We start from the raw sequence: 22,276 nt of genomic DNA, 5'->3' as shown, positions 1-22,276 counted from the left end.
ATTTACATTGATACCCATTACAAGTCTCAGTGACAATGCACATGCAAGCATGATAGCTCCTATGAATGTAATATCACTACAAAACCCTTTATCCATCTCCTGCTCACATTGCAATTTCGAACGTACTTTATGCAAAAGAATTTATTTATTACTTCTGAACAAAAATGCAAAAGTAAATAGCCACGTGATTTGCTACTTGCTCATATGATATCAAAAGTATTTCAATTATAGAAATTTATTAAATAAACAAACAAAATGGTAATACAGAAATTACAGCATGCAATTGTAAATAAAGCGCTCTGAGAGATTATAAACTACGCAATCTTACACAGAAAACTGGTAAGGTACTGGTTTGATAGATTTCGATAAAAATTTGATGCATTTCTCTTGCTACAATATTTACAATTACGGATTTATATTCTATGGTTCAAAAACTCTGTAAGACAGAAAGAAGACGATAAAAATATAGTTCGGTAAAATCTTTTGGCTATTATCAAAAAATGTGAAAAAATGTTGTAGCCCACATATGAAAATATTATTACAAGATAGAGAAGTGATTTTGCAGAACATTACAATTTTCCACGTGCTTTGTATAGTCTATTAAGGAATTATTATCTGTACTTCAAATGAAATGTAAGGATTTTTATTTGCTAAAAGCTCGCTCCAAGAGAAGTACTCTGTAGCAATTACTAGTTCAAGTGCTACTTACTTCGTAATTGCTTCGACACTCAAGTCATTTGCAAATAGATTGTGGTAATTGAGCAAGTTATTTAATAAATTAAAAACAAGCTGTCGTGAAACTCAACTATTTTAGTCTATTATAAATTTCATCTTAAATGTAGAAATCAAACAATGAATTAGAATGAATTGAAAGTTGCTAGATCAGATCAAATAGACAAATTTCTGTGTACTAAAAATGTCACAATTGATTCATTTAGTCACGGTTATATCCTATTAACACGTTGATTGCCAACTTCGAGATGACTCGTAGAATGCGATCTTTTCTAGGATGCCAACTACGAGATATCTCGTAGTAATATAATGTGATTAAATTAACTCTTTGGGGACGGCTGCCCACCTGATTGGACAAACATACTTTGTGAGGCACAGGCTATTTTATAAACAATGACTCAGTTTGCATCGAAAAGTTGAATAAATTACATATAGCAGTGATAAACAGTGTTGTATTTTGTAAATAATTTTAAGTTATTTTAGTAGTATTTTTAGCCTTTTTCTTTGCTATATGGTCTTTTTTTATATTTAAAACGACCGAGCGCTTTTAAATATGGCAAAACAACTGGTAAATTTTGTGAATTAAGCAGTAGTGAAGATGAGTTTCAAATAGACATTCATACAGACAATTTTTACGAAATTACTATTCGCACCGAAGATAGTGATGAATGTGATGATGATATTATCCAACCAACAAAAAGAAGAAGTTCGACAAATTAAATGAAGAGCGAAAAAACATTAGCGGATGCGCCAATTCTCCTTCCAATAACCGAGTTTGACATACATCAACAAACACCCCGACTACAAATACCAAGCAATAGACATCCAATAGATTATTTTACTTAAAAAGCACTAGGGGAAGGCAACAACATTTTATTGTAAAACATGTCAAAATAAACCAGCAATGCATTATGGAAATTGTTTTGAACGTCACCATTCTTTATAAAATGATCAAAAATAAATCAATATTATAAATGTATGTCCTTCAATGACCACAAATTTTGTCAAAAAACTGCATAACATACACAATAAAATCAAGTTTACAGCCGGTTGAGTAGATTGTTTTGAAATCGGTGCCGTCCCGAAAGTGTTAAATTGTAAATTTTGGCCATATTTTTTACAACATCCGCGACAGTCAACTTGTTAATATTTATAACACAAAAATTTGTCTCGTATTACAGTTTTTAGTTTTTGATATGGTAGTTTCATAAAAAAAAGAATAAAATGATGAAAGTATCCATTTACTACGTTCTATATATACATATAGGTTGTATATGTCTACACATACCACGTATATTCTATCATACTAACTGAGACATTCCTTCATTTCCAACAATGTGAGCCAATATCTACAACATGCTGCACTTACCAGTAGCAGCAAGCAGAGGTCCAAGGCGTTTCCAGTCTCCGGTGCTGAGACCGACAGCTGGTGGCGGAGGTGGCGGCGGACTCGTTCCAGGTGCTCCGTTACCGGCCGCAGGCGACGCTCGCAACCCAAGTTGCAGTCCTCGCCAGTACTCTCCCATAGCACCCATTGCTCCCATGGCTCCTGCGGCCGTTTTTGGATCGAGCTGGTAAGGCGGGATACCCATGTGAGCAGGAGGCGGTTGCGTCAGGTGTTCGCCGTTGTGACAGAAAAACGATAAACCCGTCGCACCCGGATGCGTTGTCGGCAATCCCATCTTGCTCGCCTGCAATGAGATAATAAAGTGTTATGATAATCAAACTTGTCAAGTGTGGAATTATTCTTGTTATCAGTACGTAAGTTTAGATGGTGATTAATATAATATAATTTAGATGCTGTTAGATTGAATCGTATTATACGAGGTAGACCCATATTTAAAAAACACAATATTCTAACTATCCCATGCATTTTTCTGCTGGTAACATCATCTTTCATCAAAAACAATTCGAAACTTTTTGATATGGCTTCGTCCTCCCCAAACTACAACACTAGACACAAACTTATTAAGGCGCGCACATATAAATTAGGCAGCTCTTTCAATACGATTGACGGTCTAGGTATTCAGCTTATGAATAAACTTCCACTCAACATCCGAAACTTAGACAGCAAAAAATTTCATGGTTCCCTAGTTAAACTTTTTAAAGAATTAGCTTTTTATGACATTACTGAATTTTCTCAATTTGATTTCAATAACTATTTTCTTGCATAATCCTTATCCTTTATCTATGTAGTCTGACCATTTGATCGCCTGCACAACCATTTTTTTTTAATTTTTTTATTGCTATTTTATTAATTTAACATTTTTACGGTTTTAAATGAGTATAACTTTCAACCTTGTGCAAGAATTTTGAGCTTGACTGGTGGTCAAATAGACTTTAATATGATGAACTTGATGATGAACATTGTATTTAATGTTCGAATGCTTTTTTTCAGCTCTTTTTTTTCAGAAGCGAAATTCGTGCAGTTACTATGATTATTATAAAATTACTATCCTTTTAATATTAACTATGAATAAGCTTGAAATGAGCCTGAAATAATATCTATTATTATTGATTACGGCTTTCTTATGAATAAATAAATAAAAAAATAAATAAATAAATAGATCTTCAATCTGCGGATATTCGCAATAAACACAATATAATGACCGAGGATTTTTTGTGTAACGCATCATTTTGTGAGATTTGTTCAATCATTCGATTATTGCGTGGTCTGATATTAGCTGAAATACTAAGAATTGCGTGTCTTACACGAAAACAGATTACAGAAACAGGTGAACGTAGGAACGCAGTTTTAATGTAAACATATTCATAAATTCTAGAAATTGATTATAAATACGCTGTATATGTGATTTAAAAGATTATCGCACTACTAAAATATATTTTATTTATTATTTTATTAAGATTTGGCAACTACTAAAATATATTTTATTTCTAAATGTTCCAATACCCATTTACAAAAATAATGAAAATATTATAAGGACACGAAATCATCTTTTCATACATTAGATTTCCAGAAAAACTATCAAATAAGATATATCAAAAATAATCCCCGGCCACTAAAAATAAAAATAAATCTAGAAACATAAGTTACAGAAGTAAGCGTAGATGATGTTCTTCTTGTATTTTATCTTGAAAGCAAAATCAGGACGATAAATCTTTGTCTAAAATGCACACATATACTTTGTCATTTTCGAAAAGTGACATCAGTTTCGGTCCATGTAAATAACTTTCAAGATGACAAATTAAGTAACTCGACACCTTTAGTGGAATTTTAATAGTGGCACGAGCTTGCAATTCGCGTGATTAAAATGACTAAATGTTGACAAAATGAGGATAATGGCTGCTACAATTTATTCTAAAGATAACAATTTCAGATTTTGAGCTTGTGTCTTCGTTACGAGTTAAAGCAAAACAATTGTTTTGCTTGTCATACAACAGCAACATTTCACTATCCATAATTTAATCATTAATTAATTGCTTGGCACAAACTTTAAAAAATATATATTATCATTGATCACCGCATGCTTAAGATTTATTCTTAAATGACTTAATTAAAATTGAAATCAGCCACTGTAAAATTGAAATAAATTATTTTACGCTGATTGGCTCAACTTTGTTTGAGTAGATAAATGAACGGCGCTAATCACAAAATCAAGTATCGTTTTTACTATTTAAAAGCCGCGTTGTAATCATGTACAAGTTTACACACTACAGTAATTAATTTTAATAAAACCGCGCCATTCAATAATTGCACAAGAAGTTTTGACATTGCACGTTATTCATTTCACGCACAAATACAGCAATTTTATCTGCAGTAGAAATAAGTTTGTGATACGATTATTAGGACATCCGCAGAACTGAATGAATATCGCAAATTGGAACGCAATTTTGAAACGCTTATTTTAAAGCTAATTGTGAACCATGTATCTAGCTAAATAAATAATGCACAAACAATCTATATTCAATCCATGTCCGTCGTCGACAATATCCATCTTGAACCAGCACATGAGTTACAATATATGACGTCAACATTCGTCGAGAGTAAAGAACAAGGTATATTGCTGAACCAAAAATAGCATCATTATGTATATATATTTATGTACATTATTTATGTATTGGGGGATTTTATTCACTCGAAAGATACTTGCTTTTCTTCTTTTAGATTGACATAGATAAGTACCCTAGCATACTTTTAAATCCGATTTCGCAAATGTAGCATTATTTAACTTACATCAATAATGCGACATCCCACGTCGCCTGGCGGCAAAGATATAAAAGTTAAGTACAATGCCACTAAATCTAGTTGACCGTAACAGTTGTTCTGTACCTAAGTATTCGACGTGATAAATCAAAATTATTGCAAAAGCAAGTCGACACTATGTGTGTTTACAAACCGTAAACGTGTCGACCTACTGTAACACCGAGAGCTATGACGTATGGTATTTTGTAACAACTAATTAAATTCTGAAGTCGCTGCAATGTTGCACTGCACAGAATTGCGCGCGGACGGTGTCTGCTTTATATATCGCCCGCAATACACGTTCCTCAAAAGCAGTAGCATATTTATATTATCAATAAATCCAGACAGACTTTGATGACGTATTATTCGAAATTTGTATTGCTAAAATATGGGACACCAGTAAGTGACGAATACATCGTAAATCTGTGACGGTATATTGTGATACAAAATAGCAACCAAGAGTACAAAGATAGAGGTGCGCCATTGTCATTCAACATTAGTAGGCGCGGTATGTCTGAAGTCAATGAAAACCTATCATATTTTACATATTCTACCGACTATGCTATATATATCATTACACAATACAAATTTACATGTTAGATGTGGCTGCATATGTTTATATTTAAATTTCTAATTGCCTGTCACTAGAGTACAGTAATACTTCCGCCTCGAATAGAAGGTAATGATAAAAATTATGCTAAGACCCCAGAATGCACAAAACTATAATTTTAAATAAGTTCTGAAAGTTTCAAAACAAAATGAGCATTATTAAAATAAAACATAATATAAAAACATGCCTTCCGAATATGACTCGCAATTTGTCGTATGCCTATGATTATATCAGGCTCTATGGGCTGCGTCTCCATCCACAACAGGGCAGTTTCTAATAGAGAAGCCGTTTGTGACGCGGTCGGTATAGATGTTTCAGTTGCTTCTTGTTCACCTGGTTCATGTCTAAACTTATTTTCGATTTCGATCTTGACGAAGTCTGTTTCTTCATCAATTCGCCTATCGGACAAACCTAATATTCGCACAGCATCCGTCAGTTGGTCGGTTAAGTTGGATAAAATTGATTCGTGGTCTGCGCTTAATTCAACATCAGTTTCCATCCACGAACGATGAATTAGAGGAAGGGCAACTTTGAAATTAAAATGGCATTTTAAAAACTTATTAAAATCGAAATTATCGTATTGCTCTTTGTATTGTGCATACATTTCTAGCAAATATAAACAGTACCGCGCATGCATCACATTTCGAATGTTTTGGAGCCGCCGTTCCTCTTTTTCTGGTAACTTTGCTTGAAATCGAAGTGTGTCTTTTCCATCATATGATAGGCAATCACCGTCGCATTGAATATTTTCAGCGCATATTAGCAAACATGGTAAAAACTCATCACTATTTGCCGGTACAAATTGAAAATTAAACCAGTCTATTAGTTGCTCACTTTCTAAACTATGTGTCGTGTATAAAACGGGTTGACTCAACGGATGAATACCAATCATACACTTAAGATCGTCTTCTGGCCCTACGACTAAAACACGTGTTCGTCTTGAACCTGCGCGATTCGCACACAATAGTACTATAAGAACATCTTTAGATTCGAAATCCACATCCAATGTAAACTTTTTCCAGGGTAATTTCATAAAAAACATATCGTATATCTGCTCGTCTTCATATGGTTTTTCGGAGTGTGGTGATTCGGCAATGTATCCATCATCCCACTCCAAATTATCTGATTTCGACTGACTATCACATACAATGAATGAAATTTCAACATTTTCGGTATCACTGCCATCTGGCAGAACACTATTTTCATGATAAACGCTACCCATGATTCTGTACTTGAAGTAATTTTTTATAAGCTACAGTGAGTGCTACAAACGGTAATGCTAAAAACGTACTGAAAGTGAGTCGTTCGCAAAGCATAAGAGAATCATTTTGTTATCCTTTTCCTCGTAATTCGGACGTGTATGCGTATCTACTACGAAGTTTGGATAAATAAATGGTTGCGCGATATGCGATGGCCTTTGAAGTCGAACCGAATGAATGAACAGTATCAGCCGAATGATGGGTGCGCGAACGAACACCGTGTTGCGATTCCGACTAGAAAGATATCAACGAGAGCCAGGCCACTTTAGTGCAATGAGACAATTGGCAAAACGTTTCGATTCATGCGGCATCGCACTACCCACAGACACCACACAAAGAACTTTCGAACTTCGCGACACCACGGGCGTAATGCGCCGTTGTCAAGTAGTTAAATTTCGCTCTTAACAAATGACCGAAGCGACGCCACAACATGACACAAAATTACTGACCGAGATGTGCCGTATGCGTTCCCAACTTATCAGGCAGAGCGATAAGCGCTGTCAAACGCTTGATAATTGACATCCATTTTCACACGACACATGTATCACACACAATGTAACGACTCTGCTTTGTATATGCCCAAGCTGCTGCATAATGTATAAAGAACTAATTTTAATTTTAACAAATCACATATTCTATTCAATATTTTATTGGAAATCAATCGTTATAATTGATACTGGAACTTCCCGTACCAACAATTAAAATTTTTAATAAAGCTTAAAATTTTGAACTTTTTTCCAATAGCGCTGCGTAGCGATTGGAAAAAGCTGTTTTAGAGACGAAATATTGAAACGCGTAAGTGCCCCGTCGCACTCTAACGGATAAACATTGGTACGGAGTCCGTACTACCATAGAAATTAATCCAAATTTGTACTTATTATTAAAGTCTCTACTATGAAATATCAGATAATTTAATGTACATATGCCTAATGATCATTTTTGACGGACAAATGACATTTTTTTACTTTTTCAATCGGATCTGCGAAACCGATAAACCTGCCTGCACCAATTATTTAACCAGTTCTTCATTTCGTCGATATAAATGAAATGTTTTTTTGAATTATTCAAATCGGTTGACACGTGTTCCCGAAATCGTCGACGAAAATTTGTATCATTCATCCATTTTTTTTCAAGATATTCCAAAATGTTCAGAAAGCTTTGAAAAAATTTCATTTTCGATTTTTTTACTGCTACATATTATAACTTACCCTACGAGAAGATAAAAATTGTAAATATAAACGAATAAATTTATGTCATAAGGCGAAGTGCTGATTTTCCGTAGAATTTAAAATTTTCAAAAGGTTTTATTTTTTTGAAACTAATTATTTAATTCTAGATATCCTAAAACTAATTATTTCTTCACACCGTCAAAACAAGCAAAATGTTTTTGAATCTTTCTAGTTTTAGACACGAAACAACGAAGCGTGGTAGCGCCGCTCTCTTTGCACAATACAATATCTTCAAAACAGCAGGACTTCCTTTGCCAAAGAGTAATCAGCACTCCTTCGCGTCAATACAAATAAAATGTTTTTTGAAGCATTCAAATCGGTCCATGTTCTCGAAATTGTGGACTAAAATATTTGTCATATACACATATTTTTTTTAAGAATGCAAAAAGTTCAGAAGACCCTAAAACGTAAAGATATGCAAAAATATTCATATCCAATGTTTTTGCGATTACTATGACTCACCCCACGGGAAGTTAAAAATATTATATTTAGATAAAATTAAAATATATTTTCCAAATTTGCTGCCAAATCAAATTTTTCTCTTCTATTACGTCATAAGATTGGACCAATTAAAAATAGTTTCCTAATATATATAAATATCAATTCATAAGAGCCAAATCATCTCCATGACTAAGTATTAATAAATAAAAGTATTACATCATGCTATATTCTCTATTTTCATAAGATACCCTGGTTCAGTAAGAAAATAAGAGCAAAATATACAATGTGCATTTAAAATGAGACCGTAATAAATAAGTCATAGAATCATAGCACATCAAACAAACGTCTACCATAAATAACCTGCGGTAATCATATTTCTTCCAAATCTTTCTCTCTTTATCGACTGTTTATATTAGACGTATTGGTAAAACAAAGACTTACATAAATTACCAGCTAGCCAAAACACGTTTGACTTATTATTCATCCCCGCGGAAATAAAAACATTAAATATATTGATACAAATCACGTTCGCTTAACAAATATGTTATATATAATCTCACGTTTCATCGCGAAGGACAAAATTTATAAGAAAGACGTGTTTTTTCAGTCTGCTTTCATCGATAATTTGAAACTTTTAACAATTTTGGCAGAAAATTGTACCAAGAAATGCTATTAAATGTCAAATCTCTGAATTGGCTTTATATATGTGGATTCAGTTTGGATACGCATTAAACTATTCTACGGGAACGTTAATGAAATTGAAAATTAAGTTTTTCAAACATTATTTTGAAATAACTCGAGAACGATAAGAGATAACGAGACAGACAATGCGTCAAAAGATTTGTGATAGAAATGCGGATAAACCTGCATATATACAATTCGTTAAAAAAAAAGTTGTAACAAAAAATTTTTTTTTCCAAAATCAATTATTTTGTTAAGACAAGCAGAAAGTTTTTTGAATCATTTAAATCGGACGCTTAATTCTCTCAAAAACTGCCATTTGTTACACATTCAGCTCCGTATCTTCGAAATGGCTGGGCCTGCCTTTGCCAAAAACTAATAAACACTTCTCCCAATCATTACTAATAGAATGTTTTTTAGATCATTCAAATCGGATGCTCCGTTCTCTCAAAAACTCGATTTCTATTTTCTGCACTCTTTGCTCTTTATCTCCGTAACTGCTGGACCTGCCTTTGCCAAAAACGAATCAGCACACCTCCCTATCAATAGGAATCGAATGTTCTTTGAATCATTCAAATCGGTTGATCCATGCGCCCGAAAACGTGACTGAAAATTTGTATCCATACATACATACATACACACACACATCCATTTTTTCTGAGGTATGCCAAAATCAGAAACCTTCAAAACGTCGAGAAATGTAAAAATTTTCAATTTCGATTTTCGGCCCATTACAATAACTTACCTACGAGAAGTTAATAATATGCATTTACAATATTGTTAAAATTTCAACTAAAGAAATTAATTCATGGTAGAATAATTTAATATATTTCTGACATTATATTTATTTACTGTTTAAAAAATTTCAAAATATTATAAACACTAGCAGATACTTGTCTCGCAAAAGAATAAAATGAAATATTAGTGAATAACGCTTATGAATTGCGCTTTATCTTTACATAATTGTTTCGATTATCCTATATACCTTTTGTGTATAGTATCCTACTGTTGAAAATTAAACTATCAATATTAATTTATGGTATAAGAAATACCAATATAAATAATCGAAATAATTATTAATCATAGAAAAATATGTAATTTGTGATTAGTTAATTGAAGCATGCCATAATATAACGACGGATCAAAATGTACATATAAAATTATATGAACATACAATATATAACAGAAATAATATAGAGATATCGTAAGTAGATCAAAAAATATATTTATTCATAAATATAAATAGTTCCAAATGTAAGGTAGAGTGCTTCATATATATCCTGAGTTATCAAAACATATATTTCATTATGTTTGAATTCAGCGTATATTTTTTTAATAGCATGTTAAGATGATAGTATAATACTCAGGCGGTTCGTTTCCAACTAAAACACTAACGCTAAAAACATTTCGTGTTAATTTTTAATTAAATTGATTGATTTTTGCGTCGAAAATTCATACAAATGTACAATGCTTATGTATATGCATCTATGTGCATGTATTAATTTAGTGATTTAAAAAGCGCCAAGATGGCGACGAGATGTAAATGTATTGCATGGCGGTAGCGGGTGGTGGCACGCCGTAGTCTATGTTATGAACCCCAGCCTCTATATCAACCCATTTCATCTCCGAGGGCACAAACCCCTTACGCGAGGAAAGATCAAAGGATTTCACGCTCGACTGAATAACAAGGGATTATTTCAAATCATGAAAAACTTGTATTCGATCGAAAATTTGTGCTCATTTCTGCAATGATGCATTGTTTTTCTTTATAGAGAGACGTATTTACATATTAATGGATATTAGAAATTTTCGTAAATATAACGAAAGTGTAACGAACAAGCGGCAATTGTATGTTTACTATATGTTGAATATAACGCAAATAGAATTCACAGTTTATTATTATCCATTTATCGAAACGGGAGTACATGGAGATCCGTGGATGTTTACACGAGTGCATCCATCAACTGATTCGAACACATGTAAGACGCAGACGTTAAAATAATAAACAATTATAGATGGAAATCTCACAATATTAAAATAATTGTTCCACATTTTATTTAAATTGCGAACGAACGAATGTCAATATAGGCATTGAAAGAAACGTCACTAAATGTAACAAGTAATATCACTTTTTATAGAGTGGATATAAATAAATTTGAAGACGAAAGTGATTATATTAGCACGCGACAACCCTTAGCATTGATTATCAAATAAACAACTATCTTACTATGTTCAGTAAAGCTCCCGTAATTCATCATTGTAGAAATGTGTTTTATTTGATGCTTATCAAAAATTTGTCACCTGGTCCTTTTTACCCCATACGCGGGGTAAAATGGGACGGCCAGAGGCAAACTGTTCAATGTATAATTTTCAATTTGGAAGGAATATTACGAAATAATAGCTATTTTATTCAACCAAAGCTTGATTTGGTAATTTGTCAGAAATGTTGATTAGCACAGTTGGAATAACTATTTATTTAAATTATCTCTTGCAAAATTGTTTTTTTTTTAACTTAATTAACTTGTTTATTTACAATTTTTTATTGTTTACACCTTTGCCACGGTAAAGGTTTAGTTGGTCCTTTTTATCCCATCTACGTATAAGCTTTTAAAGCCAAAAAATAGCTGAATCTAACTCAAAATTAACACTGCATATTATAAAACAATTAAATAACGTATACATAAAAATTATATTAAGGTCTCATAAACTAAACAACAGTGCTCGCAACGAAAAAACTAATAACGGAAGAAAATACTTTTGTTAAGGTTTTTCAAACCGTTTTTCTCCCCATAGCAATATCGTAAGAACCAAGGCGATGACCGGTTACTTATCTTTTTCCTTCTACTTTCAAATATTAGGTTGTCAAATATCTCCCTTCCGCTTTTTTGCTCTTGGATTATGATACAAAAAGGCGGAAGGGAGATATTTGACAACCTTATATTAATGTTAAAAAATTCTTAACTTTACTTGTTTATAAGAAATCGGTGGTGGACTATTTTACGCGCTGTATAGATTATAGTAGAAGAGGCCCGATCTACGCTACTATAAGTGTCAAAAAGTAGAGAAAATCCATAACTATAATAAACATTACGAAACTCGAATTAAGCAGAAAACCTGTCGAAACCGTTTTCGACCATAGCCCCGTAGATACGGTTGTAATAATATGCGTCAATAAACATAGACATAGCCGTTTCGGGTTAGGTAACCCCGACGTATTACCCCATGGTGGATAACGCAGACTGCTACTGGCAAGACGCGCGAGGGCGGGCACGAGAGGGTGTCATGGGTTGACGAGAAACGCGGTCGCTACGAGACGTAGCACGGGGATGCAGAGCCGTCATTTACCAGGACGCGCCGCCTATAGAATCTCGCCGCGTAGCCATGGCAACACGCCTGTACTCGGAGCGATCGACGCTGCTACGACGCAAGCCCGGACCGCCCTCTCCGCGCTACGTTCGATGCAGCTACGCGGAGACCCGACTTGATCATCTGCATTCGCAACGGCTACGATCCAATCGTTGTTCGCTTGCAAACGGGGTGAAGTGTTTACATCGTTTATTTATTTCAGTTTCTAATATGCATATATCAAACACTATTGATACACACGCACTTGTAGTTTTGCCGTAATTTATTCAATTAAACTAGTGGTGTATGGGGCATCGTTCCTTAAAGGGCACAACTAGTGTGAAATTTTGAAAAAATCGAATTTTCAATTTTTCCATATTTCGATAGGTTATACCTTTAAAAATAACATACTAAAATTTTAAATCGATACCTTAAATAGTTTTTGAGTCACAGTCATTTAAAGAGTATATATATAGTATATAGTATAACGATCATTTTATCTTTAAACGCGTTTTTCTCGAAACAGCATTTTCCGAATTTGCTGCAGCGATTACTCAAAAACAAATGATCCGATCACTATCGATTTTTTTTTTACATGTTCTATATATAGTTCTCCGTAAAATGAACTATCGATTTTTTGATCGGATCAAATCGACCAAAATTTTGGGTAAAATTCGATTTTTTTTTTAAAAACCCCGTCATTTTGTCAATTTTTGATTTTTTTTCTTTATCGTAGTTCATTTTACAGACAATATTATCTAGTTTAACGAGATTTTTTTTTTAAATTTCATTCACGTAGAAGGCCGGAATCACCACTCCAGCAGTGAAGGGCCTTTTTTTGTCGCGTCGTTGGAGATCGACGATAACTTAAAAAATATATGATTTTTTTCTTCAAAAATTTTACTATGTATTCTTAAAACATGTATAAATATATTCCTAAAATTTTGAAATGATTGAAAAAGTAGTTTTTTTAATATTAATTCCCAAAAATCACCTTTTTTTTAGGCGGGTTACACTAGTTGTGCCTTTTAAGACAAATTGATGGAACTTCCCGTAAAAGCTTTGAAATTTTTTGAATATTTTGAACAATTAAGTTTTTGAAAATTATTATTTTTTTAAACATTTTTTGAAAATTTGTTTGATCAAAAAAACATTTGATTTTGTTTCAATATCGAAGCGCGTAAGCCCGGCGTCTCAGTCTAACGGTTAAACATTATAAATCTTGGTACAAAACCCATAAAAATGTAAACAAAATTTGAATTTTTTTAAGTAAAATCTCTCTAAAGTATCTGATAATTTCTTGTGCATATGTCTAATAATCATTGACCGCCAAATGGCATTTTTTAAAGTTTTGGATCTTTAAAACCGCTGGATATGCTTTAACAAAAATTTAATTAACTATTCACTCCGTCATACAAGTTAAAAGTTTTTTGAATCATTCAAATCGGACGCCCCGTTCTTTCAAAAACTGAATTACCATTTTTTGCCCCGTATTTTCAAAACGGCTGAACCTGCCTTTGCCAAAAATTATTCAGCACGTCTCTCTCCTCATCAATAGAAATCGAATGTTTTTTTAATCATTCAAATCGGTTGATCCGTGTTCTCGAAATCGTCGACAAAAAACGGTATTCGCCAACATACGAAAGGCTTTGAAACGTAAAGATATATAAAAAAAATTATTTTTATAAAAATTTTCATTTTGCGATTACTATAACTTACCCTACGGAATGTTGAAAAATCTACTATCAAAAAGATTTTAGCTGCGGAAGATATCACAATCTATAATAATCAATCTATATTTCAAGATTCAATCAAAGTTTTTCTGTATACTCAAAACCCGTATATATCCGGGACAAAAAACCGTCAGTATAATATTCAGGAACCTTTATCTCAACTAAACTGACTAATTGTTCTATTTTGATAATAGTTATCAGTTGAAATAACTGATAACAATAACTGATTATAATACCTAACCTGATTAAATCATCGATTCATTTTTGGTTCAAGACAATCAAAAAATCATTTTGATAAATTATTTTTTAAATTGGTATAACAAGTCAAATGTAATTATACGTTCTTACTTCTTCAAGTAAGTAGAAATCGTTTAAGATAAAGTAATAATAGATTTCCATGCTCCATCATATAGATTATCCTTGTCTTTACTATTATTTTAATTAATAAATTTTTAATACAAAAATTGTTATAAATTATTAATTTCAGCATTTTATTGTTAAAACTTTTAGTGAACAGGTGTAATACATTTACACGTTTATACTTTTACGAGTAGAAACCGTTTAAAAGAAATTTTAAACAAAGATTATGATTGTCGCTTTTTAGATATGTACTATCTCAGTTATTATTATTCTTTTTGGTTAAAAATTATAATTTATAAATTGTTATAAATTTTCGACATTTTATTGTTCAAATTTTAGTGAACATAATAATTTATAACGCTTATTGAAATACAACGAGATTCACGAAAGAGTACACAAACTTAAAAAAAAACATTTTTAATTTTTTAGAATATTATAGTTTCTGACAACCAATCAATGCACAGAACAAATGTGCTTAACCGTATTTAAGTGTTTTCCGGACCCAACATAGGGTCTACTGTGCCCAAATTCAGCACTCTTTTTAAAGAACTGATTTTTTTATCATAATACATTTCAAACGTTTAACATTTTTTTATATTCAGAATTAATTTTTGTTTGCAAAATCATATCCAATGATGGATACTATACCTGCGGGTAAAAAACCATGTTAAAAAATGCAATGTACATACTTAAATTTATTGGAATATATATGTTTTTGACTTGACATTTTTTTATTGTCTTCTCTTATCTAGAATTAAACCTAGGGATAAATTTATGTGCCACATTTAGTGGCGCCTCTACGGAGTGCGAAAACAATTAAAATTGATGTAATCCCAAAGCGGCCGTGTTTTATCAATCGATTTATACTTCTTTTATACATGGGTATAATGAAAAACAAAATTAAATTGTAAAGTAAATTAAATGTTAGACTGCTCCTTTCAACGATAATAATTTGCACATGAACAACAACTGCATAAACGACATATACATATTCTAGAACCACACCAATTCTGAATTTGCCAAGCAAATGCTACGACGTAGCAAGGTATTGAAGGACGCCGGCAGCTCCTTTGATATACAAAGGTTTCTTTGAGACGCACTGACGGCACGCGTCCGTTCCGTCGTCGTTCTAACGATCACAACATTTTGCACAATGATCTCGCGATTTACCCTTTGCTGCACTCACCCCTACCCCTTCAAGAATCGCTCACGGCATCGTGTTAATAGCGCATCAAGAAATCTAGATGAGATTCCACGAAAGTGCAACTGTTAACTTTTACCTGCTATGAAAATAGTTCATGACACAATTTAAAAAAATATATATAAGTCCCAGGATAATATAATATACTTTTTTATATCAGTTCATGAATGTGCACTGATTTACTTACTTAGATAACAATTAAATTCCTAAATTTTGGAAGAAAAAAATACGAATGGTACTGTAGCAGAGGTAACCCCCGTTCTATAACTGGATTTTCTCGAACGTTGCTAAAATATTTTTCTATCCCGATTGGATATGTAAACCGTCCTGCATTATATTGCCATAGCTACTGTCCCGCAGGGATAGCAATATACAGAACTGTGCAGGTCCGTCATTTTCGAAATGTAGTAAAAAGGTTTACCATCACAAAATTCCAGTTTGCCTTATTATTATCGACTAATTGTAAATTTAAAATTTTATATATATATACGTATATACGTGGTCTGTTCAAAAAGTACCCGGAATTTTCGTTTTTTCAAAAAAATATTTATTTATTCGTCTACATTAATGTGGTCCCCTTCAAAGTAGTCCTCCCCAGATATAATACACTTATGCCAGCGTTTTTTCCAATTTTCGAAGCACCCTTGATATTCACTTTTTGATATGTCCTTGAGCACTCTCAGCGATTTTCTTCAATCGAGGAAAACCGCCGTCCTTTCATGGGTCTCTTCAACTTTGGGAATAGGAAAAAGTCACACGGAGCCATATCTGGTGAATTTTTGCACTTTGCAACACTTTATTTCATTTTTTACGCAAAATTTAATACAAATTCTTTGAGTTTTCAGTTCTTCCATTGTAAAAATCGCCGAGCTCAGAAAAACACGTCGAACCTTAGCGACTACCACAGACAAAGTAAACAGTGAATATAGCTGAAAATTTCATCATACTTTAGGGGCATGTATACCAACACAATAAAAAAAAAAATTTTGACAATCAGACACTCCAGACCCGCGAAATTTAATTATTAGTAATTCCGGGTACTTTTTGAACAGACCACGTATATATATATATATATATATATATATATATATAATTACGTTTCAAATGTATCGATCTATGACAATGTGTAACAATATTTGTGATTGATAAATTGTTTAAGCAGTTATCTTAATTAATGTAAAAAAGTCACACGTAGAGTTAGTTGAAACAAAATCTTGGGACTAGTTATAACATACAAGAATGACATACAGATTCAAGTTAAGATGATTGAGTTTGTAAGATATGGGCACATGTGTAAATTGTGTTACACTATATATTTTGTTTGTACTATTCATACAGTTTAGGGACCGATTCTGCCGCAATGTTATGATAAGTTCATGTTATGAAGAAATTTCCATAGTAATATAGACAAAAGATATGCGGTTGGTGTTCAGTCAGGCGAATTTCTCAGGTTTTCTCATACAAAACATAACCTAAAAGCCGCACAAATGTCAAAAAAACGATGTTAGATAAGTGTGTGTTTCTGATTCCTCTTAGGTAAGATACGAGTGACGTTGCAGTTTATGTTTAAAACGCCGGAATGAACAGCAAATACATGATATTTTGACAGCATTCAGTATGATTCATTCGCATAATGTATGGGGAGTCGGAGCGTAACATAGCCATGTCGTAACATTTCTCTGTTATGCGCAGAATCGGTCCATTAATTTAATTTATAAAAAGAATTGCTCAGAATCGTGTAAATTTTTTTAAAAATAAGCAAAGAATAAATTATCAGAGGTATTATTGTCGATTTTTGTCGTTACTACTTGGCCCCTCAGATGTTACAAATAGCTTCAAACACGGAGTAAGTTGTAACACCGCATTTTTTCTAGAAAATAATTAATTGTGAAATGCTGTAAAATAGTTATCGAATTATTTTTTCTGGATTCGGTAGATGAATAATTATTGCATGTATTAATCTATATTTTGTAGAAAAATAATCAGTGAATCTCAAGAAATTTTAATTTGAAAAAAAAAAACTATTATAAGAAGCCACCAACTCGCCTACATTATATCAAAGTAATACGAGCAATGTACTATAGTATTAAATATCATTTTCTTTTCAGTGCATATTTATTTATTAGCATATTCTACAACTGAATATTTCATAACCTCAATTTAATCAGCAAAAATCAGCATCAATATTCCAAAAAATCATATTTATGTAATATTTGTAAAAGAATTACAAAATTTGAATGTTTAATCACAAACACTATTATTTAAACTTTAATTCAAACAAAAAACTGCACTATTAGCAACGCATTGTATAAATATTATCAATAATTTAAACTAATAATATTCTCTATTTGTTTTGTCGCAATTATTTGATGCAAGCGAGTCAGTGGCATCCTTGAATTTTCGCAAATAAATTTTATTTATTCAGATGTATTTAATATGCGGCTATGTAAATATAATATGCCATAATTACAACTATTATTTATCGCATAGCAAATAGAATGCAGTGATGCGATAAGATCAGCAATAGTTAAGCATGTTGAATATTAGAGCACAGCTGTTGGTTAGTTCTATCGAGATAGTACAGTGTTCGTACGAAGTGTTGCAATAACGCAATATATTCATTTTAATTGACTTCTTAAATTGGACTCGTGAATAAAATTAACATCTTCGCATACTTCATACTGCACACACCGACGAGCGTGCTTGAATTTTTTTCCTTACAAAATATTGCAGTTAGGGTAAAGCAGGGTTTAAAGGTCTGCTCTGGAAAAAAGGTTCACCATCAATATCTCAAAAACAAGTAAAGTTACAAAGCTTTTACAAACAATATTTGAAAGTAGAGGGAAAAAAAATATAACCAGCCATCACCTTAATTCTTATGACGTTGCTATCGGGAGATAAACGGCAATGTTTGAAATTCCATGACAAAAGTATTTCCTATCGTTCATAGTTTTTTTTGGTAGTGGGCATTGTTTAGTTTACGAGACCTTAATATAATTTTGAAGTATACGTTATTTAATTGTTTTATAAGATGCATTGTTAATTTTGAGTTAGATTGAACCGTTTTTTTTAAATAACCTTTATAACAGCTTACACATGGGTGGAGTAAAAGAACCAACTGAAAAACAGTTAATAAAATAGTAAATTAAGTTAAAAATAGCATTTTCATAAGTTATTAAAAATAAATAGTTATTTCAACCCTGCTGATGAATATTTTTGGCAAAATACCAGATACAATGTTACAATCTCTGTAACAAATGTATCTATGAAATTTATATTTTGCATTGGTTGAATAATGTAGCTATTATTTCAAAAAATCGCTTTAAAATTTAAAAGACATCGGATATGTTTATTACCTGGCTACCCCGCATATGGGATAAAAATCGACACGTGACAAAATTCAAAAAAATAGTAAAAAAGCACATTTCTGTAATTAGAAACAAACTGGGAATTTTACTGAGCATAGTTCGATATTTGTTTGTTTGATATGTGGTATGTGCTGTGATGTAGTTCATTCGGTTTAGACAGTATAATTACTTAAAGTCAAATTGGACATATGTGCCCCGCCCTATCCTATGATAGTACATTCTGAAACATAAAGTTTAAAAGATTGTATGAAAATATTGGAAATGAGAATATATAAACTTAAAATTTTGATAAAGATGTTCATGTAGCAATTAAATTAAACACTTGAATATTTATAATAATAAAACTAGAAACATAATTTGAAGAATACATGAACAGGTTTATTATTATTCTATCTGGAGGGATTATATTCGATAATAGTATAGGTAGAGTACTTTGTTATATTTTTCAGCGATTAGACTTAAATATCAAAATCTCTTTGTCGCAAACAGGATAAAAAAGATTGTATATATATATATATATATATATATATATATATATATATACAAATTCTGTATTCTTTTTCGCCGTCATAAAAATCCGTGTTTTTTTAGCAGAGAAAACGTACATATTCGTAAAATGTATTAGGGTGACGTTTGCGCATGATGGGGAAGAAAACCATGCAGTAAGCTCTCTTTGCTGTGACAGAAATCGGATTTGATAAGAATCGGACTAAAATCCCCGCAAGTCCGCTCACGTGGAGAGAATTTAAGAACAAGTATATAATGTTTTACTTTGATGCACAAAGAAAAAGATTTACCGCGGCAAAATTTATGAAATCTGATTGTGGCTTGAATAAAAATTTTAAATGGTGCTCAGGCGCCACAGATATATAGGTTTAAAGGAACTATTGCGATGAAACTTGTTTTAGCTGAAGTTAGTTTGGTTTTATGTTTATATAGGTCAGCATATCAAATGCTCATATTGTAAAACGTTTAGCAGATAGTAGTCAGAAATTGAATTTATTGAATTAAAATGTTTTTCGACATTGTCTGAAATATATTTGAAAAATAAAATAATGCGTAGTAGGGTAGTGCGGGGTACAAAGGTCCAATTTGACTTTCAGTAATTATATTGTCTAAGCCAAATGAACATCACAACACATGGCACGTATAAAACGACTAACGACCTTCGTTCAGTAAAATTCCCAGTAAATTCCTAATTACAAAAACAAATTTTTTACCATTTTTCTGAAATTCAGTATCTGTCCCTTTTTAGCCTATAGGAAGGGTAGAAAGAGACACCCAGGGTGCAAGCAGATCGAATGTCTTAATTTTAATTTTGAAGAGATTTTGCGAAATAGCTACATCATTTAGCCGATTTTCCAAAGGTCACACTGCATATAATCTTGATCTAGTATTTCTGGTAATAACTAATAATTTAACTAATCTTTTGTAAAATAGCTTTTTTTAGTTCAATTTACTTTTATATTTACTATTTTTTTATTATTTACATCTTTGTCAGGGCAAAGGTTCAGTTAGTCATTTTTACCCCATTACGTGTAATCTTTTACAGAGGTTATACAAAATAATTAAATAACGTATACTTAAAAAATATATTCAGGTATCAAACTAAATAAAAGAGCTAAAAACTACAAAAAATACTTTCTTTATAAAATATTGATACACGGCCGTTCATTTCCTAATAGCGACATCGTAGGAATTGAGATGATGACTGGTTTTACATATCTTTTGCCTTCTACTTCAAAATATTATTGTTAATAAATTCAATACTTTACTTGCTTTTGGGATTGATGTTGGTGAACCTTTTTGGTAGATCTTTAAGCCCCGCTCTACACTATTGTATTATAAATGATGTTTGTTATATGTTACATTTTTCAGCTATCAAATCCACTTAGAACTTTTTGGATTTTTGGACATTATTCAATTTTTTTTTATTATTATTATCTCTTTTATTTAAAACTGTCTAGTGAAGGACATTTAATAAATTTGATGAATTTACAATAGTCGGCCGAATTGGGACATTGTATATTAAAGGGCATTCGATATAAAATTCACAATATTTTATTGATAATTATATAATTTTAACTATTTACTTATAAAATAATTTCTTATAAATAATGATTAAGTTATTTCCATTTTTTATCGGGAGAGTTGATGGCTTAAATCCAGTGGCGCTTTTCTTTTCAATCTTCTTGGATAGTTCTCGGTTATCAAGGAGTTTGCTAATGAATTTGTGTGACTGATTATCTTGTTTCTATACTTATGTGCTGTTTTTGTTATTATTTCATTTATGGTAGGTGTATTCGTGTCGACATGAATCAACCAGTTGGGAACATATTTTGGAGCTCCTATAGCAATTTTCCTAAGCACGCGAAAACAAAATTTTGATTTATAAAACGATCATTATAATAAGTCCTATCTGGTCATACGGAATAAAGCTTTGGGACTGCTCTAGCAAATCTAATGTAACATTGGTACAGAGGGCCCAACTACTTAGAATGATGACAAGTGCACCCTGGTAGGTCAGTAATAAAACTGCATCATGATCTAAATATGCTATATATGAAAGACTTTATAAAAACACCATCTTATTAACTTGATCCAATAAATTGTATCTAATAGTAATTACCCACTGGGGTAACAACTATCTATAATTATATTTAAATGATATAAATCAAAATAACTCGTAGAATATAATTAATGTTCTGATTGTTCCAAAAAAAATAATTTAAAAAATTTGAAAATATAAAAATGATATATAAACAAACGAAAAAGCGCCTTGTACTTATAGTCAATAGACACGACCATGTGTCTGCACGAATTATTAGAAAGAGGAATCGTCAGAAAATCTCAACTGACTGAGTTACGGAGCAATTACTAAGACCTATATCACGGCGCGTTGTCGAATGTTGCTGACAGCGCGGCAGCTAACGCAAGTCGCTCTACTCTAGCCGGTGCATGCGGCGGCCAATGCATGAGTATTATTATTCTATCAGCAAGATGATGTGAAATACCGCACACCGTTTGCACACACAACACAACACCGACGGCCATATAGGACTCTTAGCCTCGGGCTATTGTCATAAGCGCGCCCGATCCACTCTTTTTTTTCT

The 22,276-nt window shown here is 32.2% G+C and overlaps 1 protein-coding gene across 1 annotated transcript in view; it reads right to left on the bottom strand.

The window, feature by feature from the left end:
- LOC113378397 (protein pangolin, isoforms A/H/I/S-like) overlaps positions 1-22,276 on the bottom strand; it is a 337,278-nt gene that overhangs the window by 7,128 nt on the left and 307,874 nt on the right. The window contains 1 exon segment of the mRNA XM_026618926.1: positions 2,102-2,423. Coding sequence (XP_026474711.1) covers positions 2,102-2,423 — 322 coding nt within the window.

Source organism: Ctenocephalides felis, unplaced genomic scaffold, assembly GCF_003426905.1.
Source record: "Ctenocephalides felis isolate EL2017-DRISC unplaced genomic scaffold, ASM342690v1 CF-g0.4_SCAFFOLD_01886, whole genome shotgun sequence".
NCBI classification, from domain to species: Eukaryota; Metazoa; Arthropoda; class Insecta; order Siphonaptera; family Pulicidae; genus Ctenocephalides; species Ctenocephalides felis.
This window is presented reverse-complemented; position numbering and strand designations above follow the sequence as displayed.